The sequence below is a fragment of the Epinephelus fuscoguttatus genome, linkage group LG8 (assembly GCF_011397635.1).
Source record: "Epinephelus fuscoguttatus linkage group LG8, E.fuscoguttatus.final_Chr_v1".
Classification (NCBI taxonomy): domain Eukaryota; kingdom Metazoa; phylum Chordata; class Actinopteri; order Perciformes; family Serranidae; genus Epinephelus; species Epinephelus fuscoguttatus.
Window position 1 is genome coordinate 23,078,115 of NC_064759.1, and position 15,160 is coordinate 23,093,274.

General features: G+C 40.4%; 2 protein-coding genes across 2 annotated transcripts; both read right to left on the bottom strand.

Moving 5' to 3' along the window:
* Window positions 1-1,690: 1,690 nt before the first annotated feature.
* On the bottom strand, window positions 1,691-4,194 carry hoxa11b (homeobox A11b). Its single transcript, XM_049584207.1, has 2 exons — window positions 3,481-4,194; window positions 1,691-2,485 (listed from the first exon to the last, which is right to left on the bottom strand). Exons 1-2 carry the CDS (start codon window positions 4,085-4,087, stop codon window positions 2,253-2,255), a joined length of 840 nt encoding a protein of 279 aa, XP_049440164.1. The 5' UTR covers window positions 4,088-4,194; the 3' UTR covers window positions 1,691-2,252.
* Window positions 4,195-10,426: 6,232 nt separating this feature from the next.
* On the bottom strand, window positions 10,427-12,208 carry hoxa13b (homeobox A13b). Its single transcript, XM_049584206.1, has 2 exons — window positions 11,528-12,208; window positions 10,427-11,316 (listed from the first exon to the last, which is right to left on the bottom strand). Exons 1-2 carry the CDS (start codon window positions 12,159-12,161, stop codon window positions 11,078-11,080), a joined length of 873 nt encoding a protein of 290 aa, XP_049440163.1. The 5' UTR covers window positions 12,162-12,208; the 3' UTR covers window positions 10,427-11,077.
* Between the last annotated feature and the right edge of the window lie 2,952 nt (window positions 12,209-15,160).

The following is a 15,160-nucleotide window of genomic DNA, read 5'->3' on the forward strand; positions in this document are numbered from 1 at the left end:
ATATAGGCCCTAGTGATCTTATTTCTTTGTGCGCATTAGTCACTCCAGGCCTATAAATTCTGCAGAACTGCAACCTGAGAACCTGCATTAAATTTGATGCTCACAGAGAAACAAACTGGCACAACTTACTTCTGGTAATTTTGCCAGTAGTGTTTGCATTACATCATAATATCTGTACCTTAAATGGAAAACAGCGTCTTGAGTTTCAGTTGGAGATGAAATGGGATAAACTAGAAAAATAGATCTCCTTCCTTAAATGACATGAAGAAACCCCTGGTAGCCATAAAACGCACATGACAATATTTCTGTTCCTACCTTAACATTGAAATCCTGATGTGGTGACATATTTTAAAGCAGCTGAGCGGCGAGTCAAACTTCTTTTATATCTCAATTCACGGCAATGACATTGATCGGAGGAGCGCCACCCAGTGGACAGAGGAAAGCAGGGCCTACAGTGCAACGCGACACAAACGCAGAATATTCCTACCGCGGTAAGATGCTGAAACAAATGACGCCGGAAAGGTCCGTGAACACAAGCTTTCAATGCTCCCAGCCGTTGTTTTTCAGCCCCTTAGTCACAGTTAATAACCTTGGTCTCAGACGCTTTATTGCACTACACTCCAAATGCTCCAGACGAATCCGCGTTTTATGGCCAAGTTACTGGAGCAACTGGGAGGATGTGCAGCAATCAAAGCGGAATTCCTGGGAGCCTCACAGGATGCACGGTATAAGGAAGGCATCAGGGCCTTATTAGCTTATGGCAGGCCATTCAAGTTGTTTTCAACTGGGCCTGCTGGTGGATACAAAGCCACCTGAAGCCAAAGTTTACCCATCTTTTTGTGCGCACGGGCTTCTTTTGACCTTCATTTGCAGGTTAACATAAATCCTCATAGTCTCAGTTCATATTTAGCATCATACTGATGTGAGGTATTTGGATTAAACCACTCCAGATGATAAATACATGCCCATATAAGACTGAGTTATCTAGAGTCCGCCCCTTTATTTACCCCAATGTCACTGCCTGATGGGTCAGCTGACTTTGAGTGGACGAAATGAAGTCTTTGAGAAACTTTGCGAACAAAGTCACGAACATAGATAAGTACATAACTTTTGGAAGGAGGCGGCCTGTTATATCTACAGGCATTCAAACAAGTGTCAAGATCGTTTCAGTGGGCCTAACACGCATGTTAGGTCACATCTCAGCCTCTCCTCATCGACAACAGCAAAATGAATGAACCCTTTGTAATGGATATCAAACAATAGCTGCAGCGGATCTCATTTCCAGCCATGAGGGAATAAAAAAAGCATCAAACCTACATATCATGCATCTGATACGATCCACGTGCTGGCATATAAAATAAACTATGGGATTTTGTTTCATCTGGGGAGTCTGCTCTTTTATCAGCGGTTTGACTTTTGGATGAAGTTCGGGAATAATCCAACTTTACAGCCAAGAGCTCAACTAGGCGCCTGCACTGAGGGTCAAGCGCAGATGTTAAAAATCTCTAAATATCAGACTTAAAATGCATGAAATGGATGAACTGATATCAGATTATATTTTGACCAATTCTATAACTATGCAGCATTGAGCGGTATTTTTTTTTGGGGGGGGGGGCAGTTGATAGCCGCCAGCAGTGTCAGGTGTGGTCTGTCTTATAGTATAGTAATAGTAATTCCAAAACACACAAAACAGATTTACAGACACCGGAGTTGTATTTGTACAATAAAGTTAAAATATTTAAGAGAAAGAATGAAACACGAACAGTAGTTTGATTTCAAGATTTCTGTCCACAAAAGTTGCGTGTGCGTGCGTAAATTTGAACAAAAAAAAATATATTCTTAAGAATTTAAGGAAAAATTAATATATATATATATTTAAAAATTGCATTACAGTAATCTCCGTGTGTATTATTAAATTATACAAAAGGAATTCAGACACATTTGGCTTCCCGCGTGAGCGAACCATACACGCAACCACGTCACTTTAAAATTTGGAAAATTGTTGATTGGTCGGGCAGACAGAATAACAGGTCTATATAATAATAATAATAATAATAATAATAATAATAATAATAATAATAATAATAATGATAATAGAGCCAACGGTGTTTAATGACAAAATAGTGTATAAATATTAGAATTCTTTATGAAGTCTGACACATTAAAAAACTCGTCATCCCGTCCAGGTAACGTGTGTAGTCTTGATGAGTGGGGTGAGTGGCTGCATGTCAGTGACAGTCTTTGTTCAGTGTTTATAGCAGGGGGTTTGTGGTGTAGTACTGTAAACGGTCTCTGTTCAGTTTCTTCTCCTTCATCCTCCTGTTCTGAAACCAGATTTTGACCTGGCGGTCTGTGAGATTGAGCATCCGTGAGAGCTGCATGCGCTTCTCCTTGTTGATGTAAACGCTGAAAAAGAATTCCCTCTCCAGTTCCCTGATCTGATACTTTGAATATGGACATCTCTTCTTGCGCGTCCTCTGGCCACCTGAAAGATAAATACATACAAAAAGAAGGCATGGGTCACCACATTAGATATTATAGAGACATTGCAGCAACATGAAATAATGAGTCTATTTCCTGCTCTGAAGCTGCGGTGGTGATCTATGAGCTTTGGAGTTCAAGTGTCGCCCTCCTCTCAGGCCTACAGGACCCAGATTTGTAAACAAAGACTGGACTTGATAGTGGGACATGTAAGTTGGGCATGAAGGGACTGCATGTCGGAAGTTGTGAAAACTTACTGAAATCTGTAAAAACCATACCGGCTGCTTTTTAAGAGTGGGGGCGTGAGCCTATAAAACAAACAGTTATGAGTATCATGTATATGTGATATGCTTGTATTGTCCGCTTTTGATTTCACTGTGCGTAAAGAGCTGTTGTTTTAGCGCCAGGGAGAGCAAATTCCATGAAAACCAGTTGTTGAGTTTAATCCCCGAATATGCTGTGAATTTGTAAATATTTATCTTTGAATAAGACGCAGGGTTTAAACCTAAATCTGCGCCAAAGTCGCATTAAAATGCCTCAGCAACTCTCCTCAGTCGAGCCAGAATAAAACATAATAAATCCAAAAGTGCGCATGTTAAAAGAAATATGACGCCCAAGTTACTTGTAATAACAAGAAGGCAAATATGAAAGACATAGGCTAGGATGTATTTACAATATTTAGATTTCACTTATATTTGAAAATATCATGTGTCATATAAATGAAGTTCACAGGCTGACTGCAAGGATATTTACGCGCACATGTGCAGGGAAAAAAAGTGGAGATCTTGTTTGAAATCTTGGAAGACAAGCTTAACGCCAAAGTCTTCACGGCCAATTTCAATCCCAAGCACGTGATCTTGTCGTTTATAACATAGTTTTGTTATAGGGTAAATCTGCAGGCCCTCCATAAACCTTACGTGCTTATAAAACAGCATATAAAAAGCTTTAAGAGCAACGCGTTAGATTTTTCTCCTTCTTGCATTCAGTGGGGCTACTCACTGCTGCTTTTGCTCTGTTTCTCCTCGCTGTGGCCGGAGGACGACTTGGGGCTGCAGCTCTCCGCCGTGTCCGAGCCCGGGTGAGCCGGAGCGGGGCTTGTTTTGGCTGCGTGTCTGTCCGCGTCTGACGCTTGTGCTGTCGGCGTTGTGCTGCTCTCTGCGCTCCCGTAGGCGGTGTCGAAGAACTGGTCGAACGCCTGTGGCAGGACGCCGTTCCTGCCAACGCTGCCATAGAAGCCGGGCGTCGGGTTGGAGGAGCTGGAGGAGTGGCTGGCGCTGGAGCTGCCTTTCACCAGGACCTCTCCCCCCCGTGAGGTCGGGCTCGTCCAGCCGTCCCTGTGCACGATGTCATCGGGGTAGCAGTGTGACAGGCTCCCCCTGCTGTGGTGCCATTTACTGGAAGTATCAATCCCATAGTCCCTGAAAGCCACATCTCTCACGGACGGGACCTGTGGCAGCGCTGAGGACTGATAGGGGTATGTCATGGGGCAAGAGGACTGGCTCTGGGTTAAATAATGAGGGAGACCCGAGAAGTCTGCTCCGGAGACGTAGTAAGTGCAACTCGGTAAATACATATTAGAGCCAGAGATCCGCTCATCAAAATCCATATTCTGCTGGTGGAAACGTCCTATAATAATCCTCGCATAGTTCCTCCGCGGCGCTGCGCTCCAGTCACTTTGAGGCAGACTGGTGGAGCAGAAATCCTTAGACGTACAAGCTGACGTGGGGATCCATCTCTATCCATTCCTGAGGGCCAAAGCCATGTGACCACTGGCACAAAATGACAGATAGCCTACGCCTCAGTGTGTAGCCTATATGAGTCAATGAGTTTATAAAGTAGACCTTTGGCTGTATGGGGAAGGAAAAATACTGAGAGGGAATTTTGTTCAGACACAATTTAGGCTATTTTGGATATTTTAAAAACGGGCTCTCTTTCATTGTAGATCTTATGTGGGGTTACTTCTATCTGGCTGTGGACTGAAATCGTTAAATTACCAAATTACAAGGCAGACCAAAACAGAGCATTATATCCAGTTTCACGCCAAGCTGTTTAACCTGCCAATTTGTACCTTTAGGTTCGTTTCTAAACCTATAACCCTCACCTTCACCTTAACCTCAGACGTCTGAAGCATTTTAAGGAGGGAAACATTTTTAGACCATGGCGACGCGATTTAGACTTTGCTATGTGAGGCTTAATCGTCATGGCACAACATTTAATGAGCTAAAACTGAGAACGTGTTGAGTTTGAAATTGCGCGTCATAATTAAGGCCCGTTACGCACATGCGTCAATTATTCTGGATGCTATTTCAGTTAATTTGATCTATTTTAAAACGACTTCACGGTTGAGCAAATGGCAGGTATGACTTCGTCGTCTCTCTGTGTGAATATAACATAGCTTCTTTAGCTATATATAGATTCGAGTGGCGGAGCAATGCGAGCCATGCTGCACTTTTGTCAGGCATCACTCCAGTTTGGCACGCAGGGACAGAAAGACAAAGGCCTGTAAAGTCACGCTTGGTTATCTGTCTTATGGCTGCTATATGTTTGTTTGGACCAGTATTTTCAGGATCATTGCAGCATGCCAGCACGACTCTGTTGCAGAAGTCACTATATGCCCAAATTTATGTTTAAGTGCGTGCTGGATTTGTCTGTTTTTACGCGTAAAAGTTGATAAACGGACCAGAAGCAGCCTGAATGAAGTTCATATGAGGCTAATCAGCTGATGTATATACACACAGTCACGGCAAAGCATCCTTAACATTTAATATAAACATACAGATGTTGTTTATAGGCTTCTAATAATGAAGGTATTATCAAAGGGGCTCCAGCCTTTGCATCGCCTGCATGTTCTCTCTTTGCAACGCCCAATATAAACCTTTGGACACGGGCTATTTCCCACACTCCAATCCATTTTCATTTGTCATCACTGCTCAGTAAGTGGGCACATGTGTCACATATCACTAATCCTGTTATGCAGCCAATTTTGGAATTTAGTCCAAATTCACTTTTTCATACATCAAAGCCTGTGAATTTGTCGTGTGCAGGGAAGCATTAGGAGACTGCGCAATATTTCATTCACTCCAGGTGGTTTGCTGTTTGACTTCAACGGTGAAACTGTTATTCATTTGGCGATTAGAATAGTCTTATATGATAATTTAGACCATAATTCCCATTTTGATTCTTTTCAGCCTCTCCTGCGCAGCGTCAGGCTGCAGGAGTGGCCCCGTTTGACACATTAAACCTCTCTTTTTTTAATTCTCACAGCACAGTTTTCAACAGCCTTAACCACGAAATTATTTGGCAACACTGTTTATCCCGAGCCAGTATGATGCGTATTAACATAGTAATATAAGTAAGAGTGGTTTCATTAGTATCTCGTGGCTAGTGCGCACGTCGGATGTGTGTGTAAACAAAAAGATGGTAAACCTTGACCTCCAGCCGGCTTTCATAATTAGGAAAACAAATGCGCAAAAACGCATTTCCATAAAATTTAAATTTCTCTTTTTCCATAGATCCACTTTAGCTTAACTGTACAGAATTACTATTTTTGCAAAGTAAGATTTTTTTTAAATGTCACCTTAAACGATGGGTTAATATTTTGAATAAAAAGTGTTAGCCTACTAAAACCAATTTATTTTTACCAAAAGATTTTCCTGGTATCATTATATCACACTGCTTAGACGATCACATGAAAGTCAAGGCTGGTTGACGTGTCTGAGTTGCCTTCAAGGGTTCAGATGCAATAAAGTTGGAGGGGGAGATGAAAAAAACAAACATGTGGCCTAATGCCTGCAGCACAAGCCCCCTGTAGGTCTTTATCACACATTTATTCTTCTGCAGAAGAATATTTACATGTGATATTTATCTCAGTGTGGCAGAAAATGCAAAAGCTGGATGTGTAAAAATACGTTTAAGATGTAGCAGTCAGTGGTGGGTGATGTGGCTGTGTGAGGAGGAAGCTTCAGGGGATTTTAAAAATAAAAGCAGTTTTCTTGGTTTCCCTGAAATTTCCTTCGACACTTCAGGAGGAATGTGGTTTAACTTAACTGCCTTGAAATCTGTGTGCGCCTCCTGCCTTCCCCGGTTCCTCAGACCATTTCACAAAGAGCCGTTTTATACTATTCAGAAAAAATGTGCCGGTTAAGATTCACAGTTTAAATGCTCCATTTGGGATGTTTGCGCTAAATAAATTACAAGTACATTTATAGAATTTGAGCAATAGCTGGAAAATGGGCATTTTATTTCAACTTATTCTGATGTTTGTAATCATTGCTGGTGTGAATAAAAAATAAAATAAAAACAGCTTTAATTTAAATGTATTTTGTGTGTGTATTAAAGGGGTTGTAAATTAAAATGAGAGTGATAGCAGGTTTCTATCGAGTGTTGAGGATTGTGGTGGTCTGTGTTTACATGTGGATCAGGGATTATGCATTTAAAGAGGAAACCAAACAAACAATGTCTAAATCCCCCCAGTGTTTGGATATTTATGATGATGTGAAAGCGTTTAAAAGAGGAGGCAATACTGCTAAAAGATTTATTACTCAAAATAAAACTTTTTTCCCCAAGATTCTTTCAGTACAACTTTGTTCGCATTAAAAATGAAGCCTTGAAGACGGAGTATTTATTTAAAAATGACTGAAACATGATGATTTGGAAGACAATAGAATTTTGAAAAACAAAAATGATCCAAGACGTTGATCCGATGTAGTTAAGATAAAACTATTTTTCTGTGTATCAGCCAATCCCTGTCATGCCAGATCTAATGATTTCTAAAGCAATAAACACGAAAACCTGGTTCGGATTATTTAAAGTGAACTATGGTGAAAAAGAAGGACATATTTAACGACCAGATGAAGGACGATAATTAAATCTGAACACACAACAGACACCAGAAAATGGTTGCACATTTGAAGTCATCAAGGTATAAAGAAAGTGAGAAGAGAAGAGAAAAAGATGCAGCCTGACAGCACCTCTGGGGAGGGGAGGCTTCTCCGGAAGCAGTGGACTGTTGGGGGGGTTTACAGCTGAGGCTGCTGTAAAACACAACAACTTAAAAACCTAATAAAACTTTCTGGATTCACAAATTCAACCTCGCATTCATCCACGAGTGTGTGGCTGTCGAGCAGATGTGATAAGACTGCAAAAAGGCAGCAGGTCTAAAATAAAGTGGGCTCATATTAAAGACGCATCCATCACTTCCTGTCCAACTGTCTGCACTTTTAAGTGTGAATGTCTGTTGTTAGTATGTGATATTGATAAATGCAGATTTGTAGCCTGTCATCTCGGTAATAGCTGTAAAGTACACTTGCAAAGCGCGGTGTGATGCATCAAAGGTGGGGAAAAATTTAAATAAATTGCTGCAGTGGCCCAAGACTAATTTAAATTTACACAAAATTCTCATCCAGAGTCAAATGTGCTCATGCATTGTGCTTTTTGGTAGGAAAAATATTCAGCTGCCATTGTGTCAATGCTAACTCCATCCCATCAGTGTTCGGAATAATTTGTTTGCTTAGGAAATATTTGGATTTTTCCTTTATTTCATTCTCCCTTCGAGTGTATAAAAGAGTTAAATCATAAATAAAGATTTTCCCTTTTGTCTGAAGTTCACTGCACAACGTCCAACACCACCCACCCCCCCCCAAACACACACACACACACACACACACACACACACACACACACACACACACACACACACACACACACACACAAGCATTACGCACAGAAGATGAAAATGATTCATCAGTTTTATCAGATAAGCCTGTTTCAACAAGAAAATCGTCTTGGCTCCAGTTTCCTCCTTGAAAATTGATTAAATTTAAGTGAAAATGTTCAAGTGTTTATTATTAGATTATGGTTGTATTAAGTATTTTATACCTATATTAGTTATTTGGCTATTATCGATGCAGTCACACATTCATACAGCACGGTTCAGGCCTGTTTTATGTGACATTTTTGGAGTGAGGTGCATTAACCTGTTTGGCTGTTAGGGGGAGCAATGACACAGAACAACAGAGGGGACACCTCATTACGCATGCAAAGGGTTTCTAAAGAGATTCAGTCACAACAATGTGCAAGAATATTTTCATCCCCATCATCCCCAAACTGTAAAGAGACAGTGACGGCAGTCCAAAAGCTGACACCATTTCAGTTTTCTAAAATCATTATCTGTATCAGAAGGTATATCTTTCCAGTCAATCAACAACCAGGAATCTGCAAGTGCTCTTGAGCAAGATGAGAAATTTGCCTGCTGCTGTTAGAGTTGGACGGGTTTGAGCTCAGTATGATGCTCCAGCTCCAGCAGGTTTGATTTTAATTTGATGGAAAAATAGGAAATATTTTACGCACAGTGTTTTTATGGAGTCCGAGAATCACATGAAAGAAGGTGATAGTATACATGTCGATATGTGATTATGATAAAATCATGTGGATCATCTTAACACCATAACACAGTCATAATAAGCCCACAGTAATAAACTATAGGTAGGAGGCTAAATATCAACACTCAAATTTTGAGAAAAGAGTTGTGCGTAAAAGATGAGAGGTTGTTGGACGGCGGATTAACAGGCCTCTCCACGAGCTCTCTCTCTCTCACATTTCTCATGTCATAAGGTTTTGTTTAAATCCAGCTTTTAAAGGCAGATTTTTAAGTTTTTGTTCCAACATGAGATGGATCTAATCACCATCAGAACAAAATGAAAACACATGAAGAGCAGGTCATGCGAGGACTTGATGAATTTACACAAATATAACAGACTGCATCTTTAATATTTACGTTTTCGATTGAGTATTAATTATCAAGTATGAGCATGAATCGGATAATGTTTTTCTAACTTTTTTAACTGGCATTTTTGCAACGAAAATTCAGGTTGCAGTCGATAAAAAGTGCAAGATCAGACAACAGTTTTCACGTGCGTAAAGTAAAAGCATGATGAAACATAAATACAATCAAAGTGATCCGGCAGGTATTTTTTTCACTTAAATTTTTTAACTAATTTTATAAGTAAGAAAGAAGAAATAGGCTTCAGCTACAATATGAGTATTGAAAAAAAAAGGCTATATATATATATGTAAAAAATGATGTAAGTCATCATCATGATGGTGTTTGAACTGTACCATGATTTAAAAAGGCTTCAACTTAAATATTGTGTAAAATCTGTCATTACTTTTATATCAGTATAATTTTTCTGTCGCCCAAATATTTGTATATCCTAAAACAGAGGTATTTTATTACTAATGCAATAAGGTTTTGAGCTCCAAACTTACTGTCAAAGCTGAAATATAACATTTTTGTAAATAAAAGGTAAGACAAATATATATGTAATGGCAATGTTTAGAAAACACATAAACATACTCAAACAAATGCTTCTGCAGAGAGAATACACACATCAGTCTATGGACACACGCTGTGCTGACAGAGCTTCGCCACTAGATGGAGACATAAGCTGTGAATGGTAGAAGCCCACAGAGACTCTGAGCTCACACAGGCCTGTGGGCCTCTACACACTCACAGTGGAGGGAATATACTACAGCAATTTCTAATTTTACCGTGGAAAATATTCGTAAAGGTTATCCTCGATCGATTAAACATCCGTTTCTAATTTGTAAAAGAAAAAAACAGACCTATGAATGAAAATGACAAGATCACATGGCGTCTCTCAAACATTTATTGTCAAAAAACTTTGGCTATTGCAGTCAAAAAAGGGAGGATAGATAGTTGCAGTCAGATAGTATTTACATGTTTAAATATGATTACTGTTCTTGACAGAAATTGCATAGGTCAACCTGTTCGACAGGAGAGTTTTTCTGAGTCAAACCCTGTTTAGGAAAAAAAAAAAAAAAAAAAAGACAGTGACGTGGACACAGTGTGGGCAAACCTATTGAAATGCTCAGGCTAGTTTGATCACGTGTCAGATACTTGCTGTTTGAGTAACATAGGCTTATTTTAAATAGAAAGGATGAAGTGTAAACTCTTTAAGCCTCCAAACTGTGGAGTGGAGAATAGCTGAATAATTGAATTATGTATACACCCAAGATATTATTGACTCTGCAAAGACAGAGTATGGAGACATGTTTTTTCTCTTAAGCGTGCTGAAAATATAATTTTCAAAATCCATTTTCTGTTATTAAATATTTGTTTTAGTCTGTCTGCATTGTGATGATCACAGTCGGAAGGTGACAGTTTGTTAGCTCCCCACTGCATCACTGTCTAAAGACGAATATTGTAACTGAATATTGTAACTTATTCCAGAGGCTTCAATCTTAATTTAAGGGTTGGATTAAGTGGAATAAAGGCGCAGGATTTCTCCGGGTGTCTTGTGCCTTTAAGGCCTAAATCTCTTATTGTTTAGTGAATATTTTAAAGAGATCAGGCATCCCTCGCAGAATCGCCTTGGTCAACATGTTGCAAACCATTTCCGATCTTCTGTCAACAGGCCGCATCGACTGGTTCCAATTAAAATGTGAGGAAGGAAATGTGTAGGTCAAAACAGAGCCGCTCTGGCGACAAAGAAACCGTTCATAATGTAATAAATTATAGCACAGTTTTTTTTTAAGATGAAGGCCCTTTTCACCTCCTGGTTCAGTGTCTCCAGAGCTAACTGGGGCTCTTGAATTTATTGACGACTTTCTTCTCCTTTACGCGCCGGTTCTGAAACCAGATTGTCACTTGTCTCTCTGTCAGGTTTGTCTGCGCGGATATCCTCCTCCTTTTGTCTTTGGTGATGAATTTATTGGCGGCGTACTCCCTTTCCAGTTCTTTGAGCTGCACCTTGGTGTATGGCACACGCTTCTTTCTCCCACGGCGCACAGAGCTGTCTCCACCAGATATAGTGTCTGTGGAGGACAAAAATAAAGTGTCACATTTTAATCTGCTCGGCTGCATCAGAGAGAAAACGAAAATCTTTTTGCATTTTCTGTATTTGATTTTCTTGTTTCAGACGAATTATTAAATATTAACATTAAAAAAAAGTTTTCTTTTTTACATGCACAAGTTTAACCGCACCTTCCCACGAACACTGCATATTCTTGTGTTCATAAAACATACCTTGTAAAGAGGACTTCCACAGGGGATTTGACTGTGGCTGCTCCTTGGTGCAGTAAACTTGACCACTCCAACCATTGGTGATGGCCCATGGCTGGTAGGGCTCCATAGGCAGTAGAGACTCGTGTCTTGGCTCAGATGGAGCACTCAGCGCAGGTACGACAGGGACGTCCAAGTAGCTGGGCTGGTAAGGACCCGAGGAATAGCCCTGATAAAACGCAAATTCCTTTGCTCTTGTCGAGAACTCCTCACCAGAGACCGATGAGTCCATGTATTTATCGCCATAACCAGAGGGCTGCGCGCAAGCCTTGACGCTGCCGTGTGACATCCTACATGGGTAATAGCTGCTGCCAAAATATCCATAAGGCAAAGATGCATTGGGCGAGCTCTGAGTGGCAGAACAGGGGCTGCATTGTTTGCCAGGCTCCCCCATGCCAGAGACTGGCACCTCACTCGCAGCGTAGGTGGTGCTCGGAGCCAGCGAGGTTGGATGCGCTAACAAATTCCTGCACTGGTTTGCAGCAAAATTGCCTCCAGTAAATCCTTCCATGTTCTTGCTTCTGTCATCCAAGCCGTTGTCGTAGAGAAACATCACCGGGTCAATCCAGTGCGAGTGGAGGAGTAATGAAGCGGTCATAGCATGCCTTACATCGAGAGGACCAACTCTTTTTCAAAATCCCCACGACTGAGCAGAGACAGGGACTCAGGCAGAGTAACGATACCAACACGCCTGAGTACATAAAGATCGCAAGGTTATTGGCCAGGGCCAAACACGTGATATGCAAAGGAGATGATAAAAGTCTAGACATCAGATAGTGCAGATCAAGCTGTATATTTGTGAAGATGTACAGCACATCAGCATATACATAAGTTATGCAGAGAAGCCCTGAGGGTATTTTTCCCAAACATTATATTGAAATCTTTCTATTGAAAGTGAGTGGAAGTGGGATGGAGAGGCAAAGCTGTCTGTCGTGTACTGTCATCAAAACATGCTTAGTGATGGGTTGTGTAACACATGGGGTGAGAAAGAAAAATATTTGAAAAGAAAAATGATTTACGCAGTTTTTTAGGGCGTAATGGGTGCGTAATTACGCGTGCCATGTCGGTTTCACAAGCTCTATATCTGTGCGCAAAGCAATATTTATTTCGGATATGTGGATTTAAAATGATGTTGCTTTTATATCTAAAGATTGGACCTTGTCATGCGCTTTCAGTCAGACGCTGCAGATTTTTTAAAAGTGTACAATCATGTTCTCAAATTATCTGAGTGGACCGGCTGGCTAGGAGAGAGGCTTTTAAGCAATTATGCATGCAGATTTTTTTTTAAAGAAAATAAACACAGATCAGTGCCTTATGGATACATTTAAAACCTGTATTATAACAACCATAATAAATGTTATTATCCGTACAATTGGCGCTGCAGCATGTAAATGCAGAAACTCGCTCAGTGTCCACTAAAATACCAAAAGTATGCCACATTTGGCTGCACTCTTCCTCATACGGGTTAGACGCGGCTGGAGGCCAAGGTCAAGTTGAAAGTTGCAGTCTGGCCAAATAGGCACTTCACGCCAGGAAGCCCGAAGAGAAAACACCGCTGAATGTTGAAGAGGAGGTTTCTGTGCTCGGTTTGAAGACAAGTTACATAAACTTGTTTTCCTCTCTTTCTTTAATCCCAGACATCGGCGATGACAAAAATATATTGGCATCAAATGTCCGAAATCAAAGCTGAGGATTGTTTATTATAATCCTCCTGCTGGAGTGAAAAAGTGACCAAAAGGAAAATAAACTCTTCCTCAGCGTGCCTACATATTTCTATTCTGCGTAAAATGCCTCTATGGAGAGCTCTTGTTTTCCTTCTGCAGGACGCACAGCTAAAAACGTAAATGTGGTATCGAGCCACACGTACAATACACAAACAAACCCCTCGCGAGTCTGTAGTGCAAGAATAAAAATAAGATGTTTACGTTGAGCCTATGTATGGCACTGAAACACTCAGCTGTGGGTGCACTGGAAAGGTTTAAATTAGTGTCAAACTGAATACTGTTTCAACTCTCAGAGTTCATTTTTGGTTTACATTTCTAATGTGCGACCACAGACGCAGAGAAATGTATACCCACCTAAATTTGAGCACCTTTTTATTTTTAATAGAGTTTTCCCACCTTTTGAGGCTGTAAATCTTTATGGCCCAAGTTCAGAGCTTGTGGGCAAGACCGAGCAGTGGTCTACGTCTCAGGGAGAAAAGCATTATGTTTTATGTTATTGAGGAGGTTCGTGTCTGATATTTGTTTTTTATTGCATTGTTATGATAACCGCCCTTTTTTTGTTTACCGCTGCATTTTGGATAGAAAGTGGCCTTTTTTAAATTTCGCATGAAACCGACAGTGAAAGTGAGCGTTGGCTGGAGAGGGATCATGTCAGCCACGTTGTTCACACATCAGAGCGGCTGTCTGTCTCAAGCAGCTGCTAGGAACTGGTATATAGGACAGTTACACAAAAAGATGATCCATGCGTAAAATGAAATTAGGTCTTGAGATGGTGATAAAGTATGTGCTGATATATTTAACTTGTTCGTTCTCGTAACTCGTTCGTCATTTTATTTTCAATATGCCGTCCATACACACACACACACACACACACACACACACACACACACACACACACACACACACACACTCTTTAACATGATAACCCAGATGGTATTATTACTGACGGTGGCCAAAGACGCAGTAAGGACATATAAAAAAAATAATAAAATGCAGTTCTTACATTTTATCATGCAAACAGTAATAAGTAGACTATAAAATAACTGGTGAAACTGGAAACTTTGATGCCAATTTACAACAAAATCCCTACAATTAATCGGAAATATTCAAATATAAAACATTTTGACTCACTGTAATCAAATGATTTTAAGATTACCTGTTAACGGATGACGGCTAAACAGAGCCGGGTTTAATAAATAAAAATTAACCTGTGAAATTGATTGTTGATTATTGTATTTTGACCAAGTTTTGACTTGCACGGTGGGTCTCATAAATATGCGCAGGGCGGTTTTACGGGTCCTTAAAATGTAGAATTTTGTTTCTTCTTTTTTTCCCCTTTTTTTTGTAATACAGCAGTGTAAAGACGCTTTCAATTGGATAAGGAGGTTAAAATTAAAACCACACAGACTTGACAACAGGCCTAAGGGTCTAGGTCTGTAGGTCTATTGTCAAATTCATGCGGACATTGCTTAGACGACAACAATGACTTGTTGCACTACAGGCTAGAGTATTGATTGAGAACAATTTGGAACAAGAAAACAGCAAAGTCATTTTCTAAGTCATCCCTGTTAGGACACAACATCCGCACCTTTCACCACCGTCAAATCTAATTAACTTATCAGTCACATATATGCATCTGTTTGCTGATGCGTGTAGACTCCTGTAACTAGCTCCAAAACTACGTAGGCCTCTATGCACATGGTAGAAATCTGCGTCAACACCAAGTTTATGAATAAACACAAATGGATGCTGAATGCAAATTTCATTAAAATAAAGAAGTGTTGAAGAGACCGAGCACGAGGGGATTACGTGCGTGCTGCAGCAGATGATGTCAGGCTGTGTGTGTCAGTCTGCTGGAGGCCTGAGACCAAAG

Bases quoted from the DNA above. Each gene is read 5' to 3' on its own strand.
- hoxa13b (XM_049584206.1), bottom strand. From the start codon at position 12,161: ATGACCGCTTCATTACTCCTCCACTCGCACTGGATTGACCCGGTGATG. The intron at 11,317-11,527 runs GTATGTTTTATG...TGTCCTCCACAG, and splicing joins GTGGAAGTCCTCTTTACAAG to ACACTATATCTGGTGGAGAC.
- hoxa11b (XM_049584207.1), bottom strand. From the start codon at position 4,087: ATGGATTTTGATGAGCGGATCTCTGGCTCTAATATGTATTTACCGAGT. The intron at 2,486-3,480 runs GTGAGTAGCCCC...TTTATCTTTCAG, and splicing joins GAAACAGAGCAAAAGCAGCA to GTGGCCAGAGGACGCGCAAG.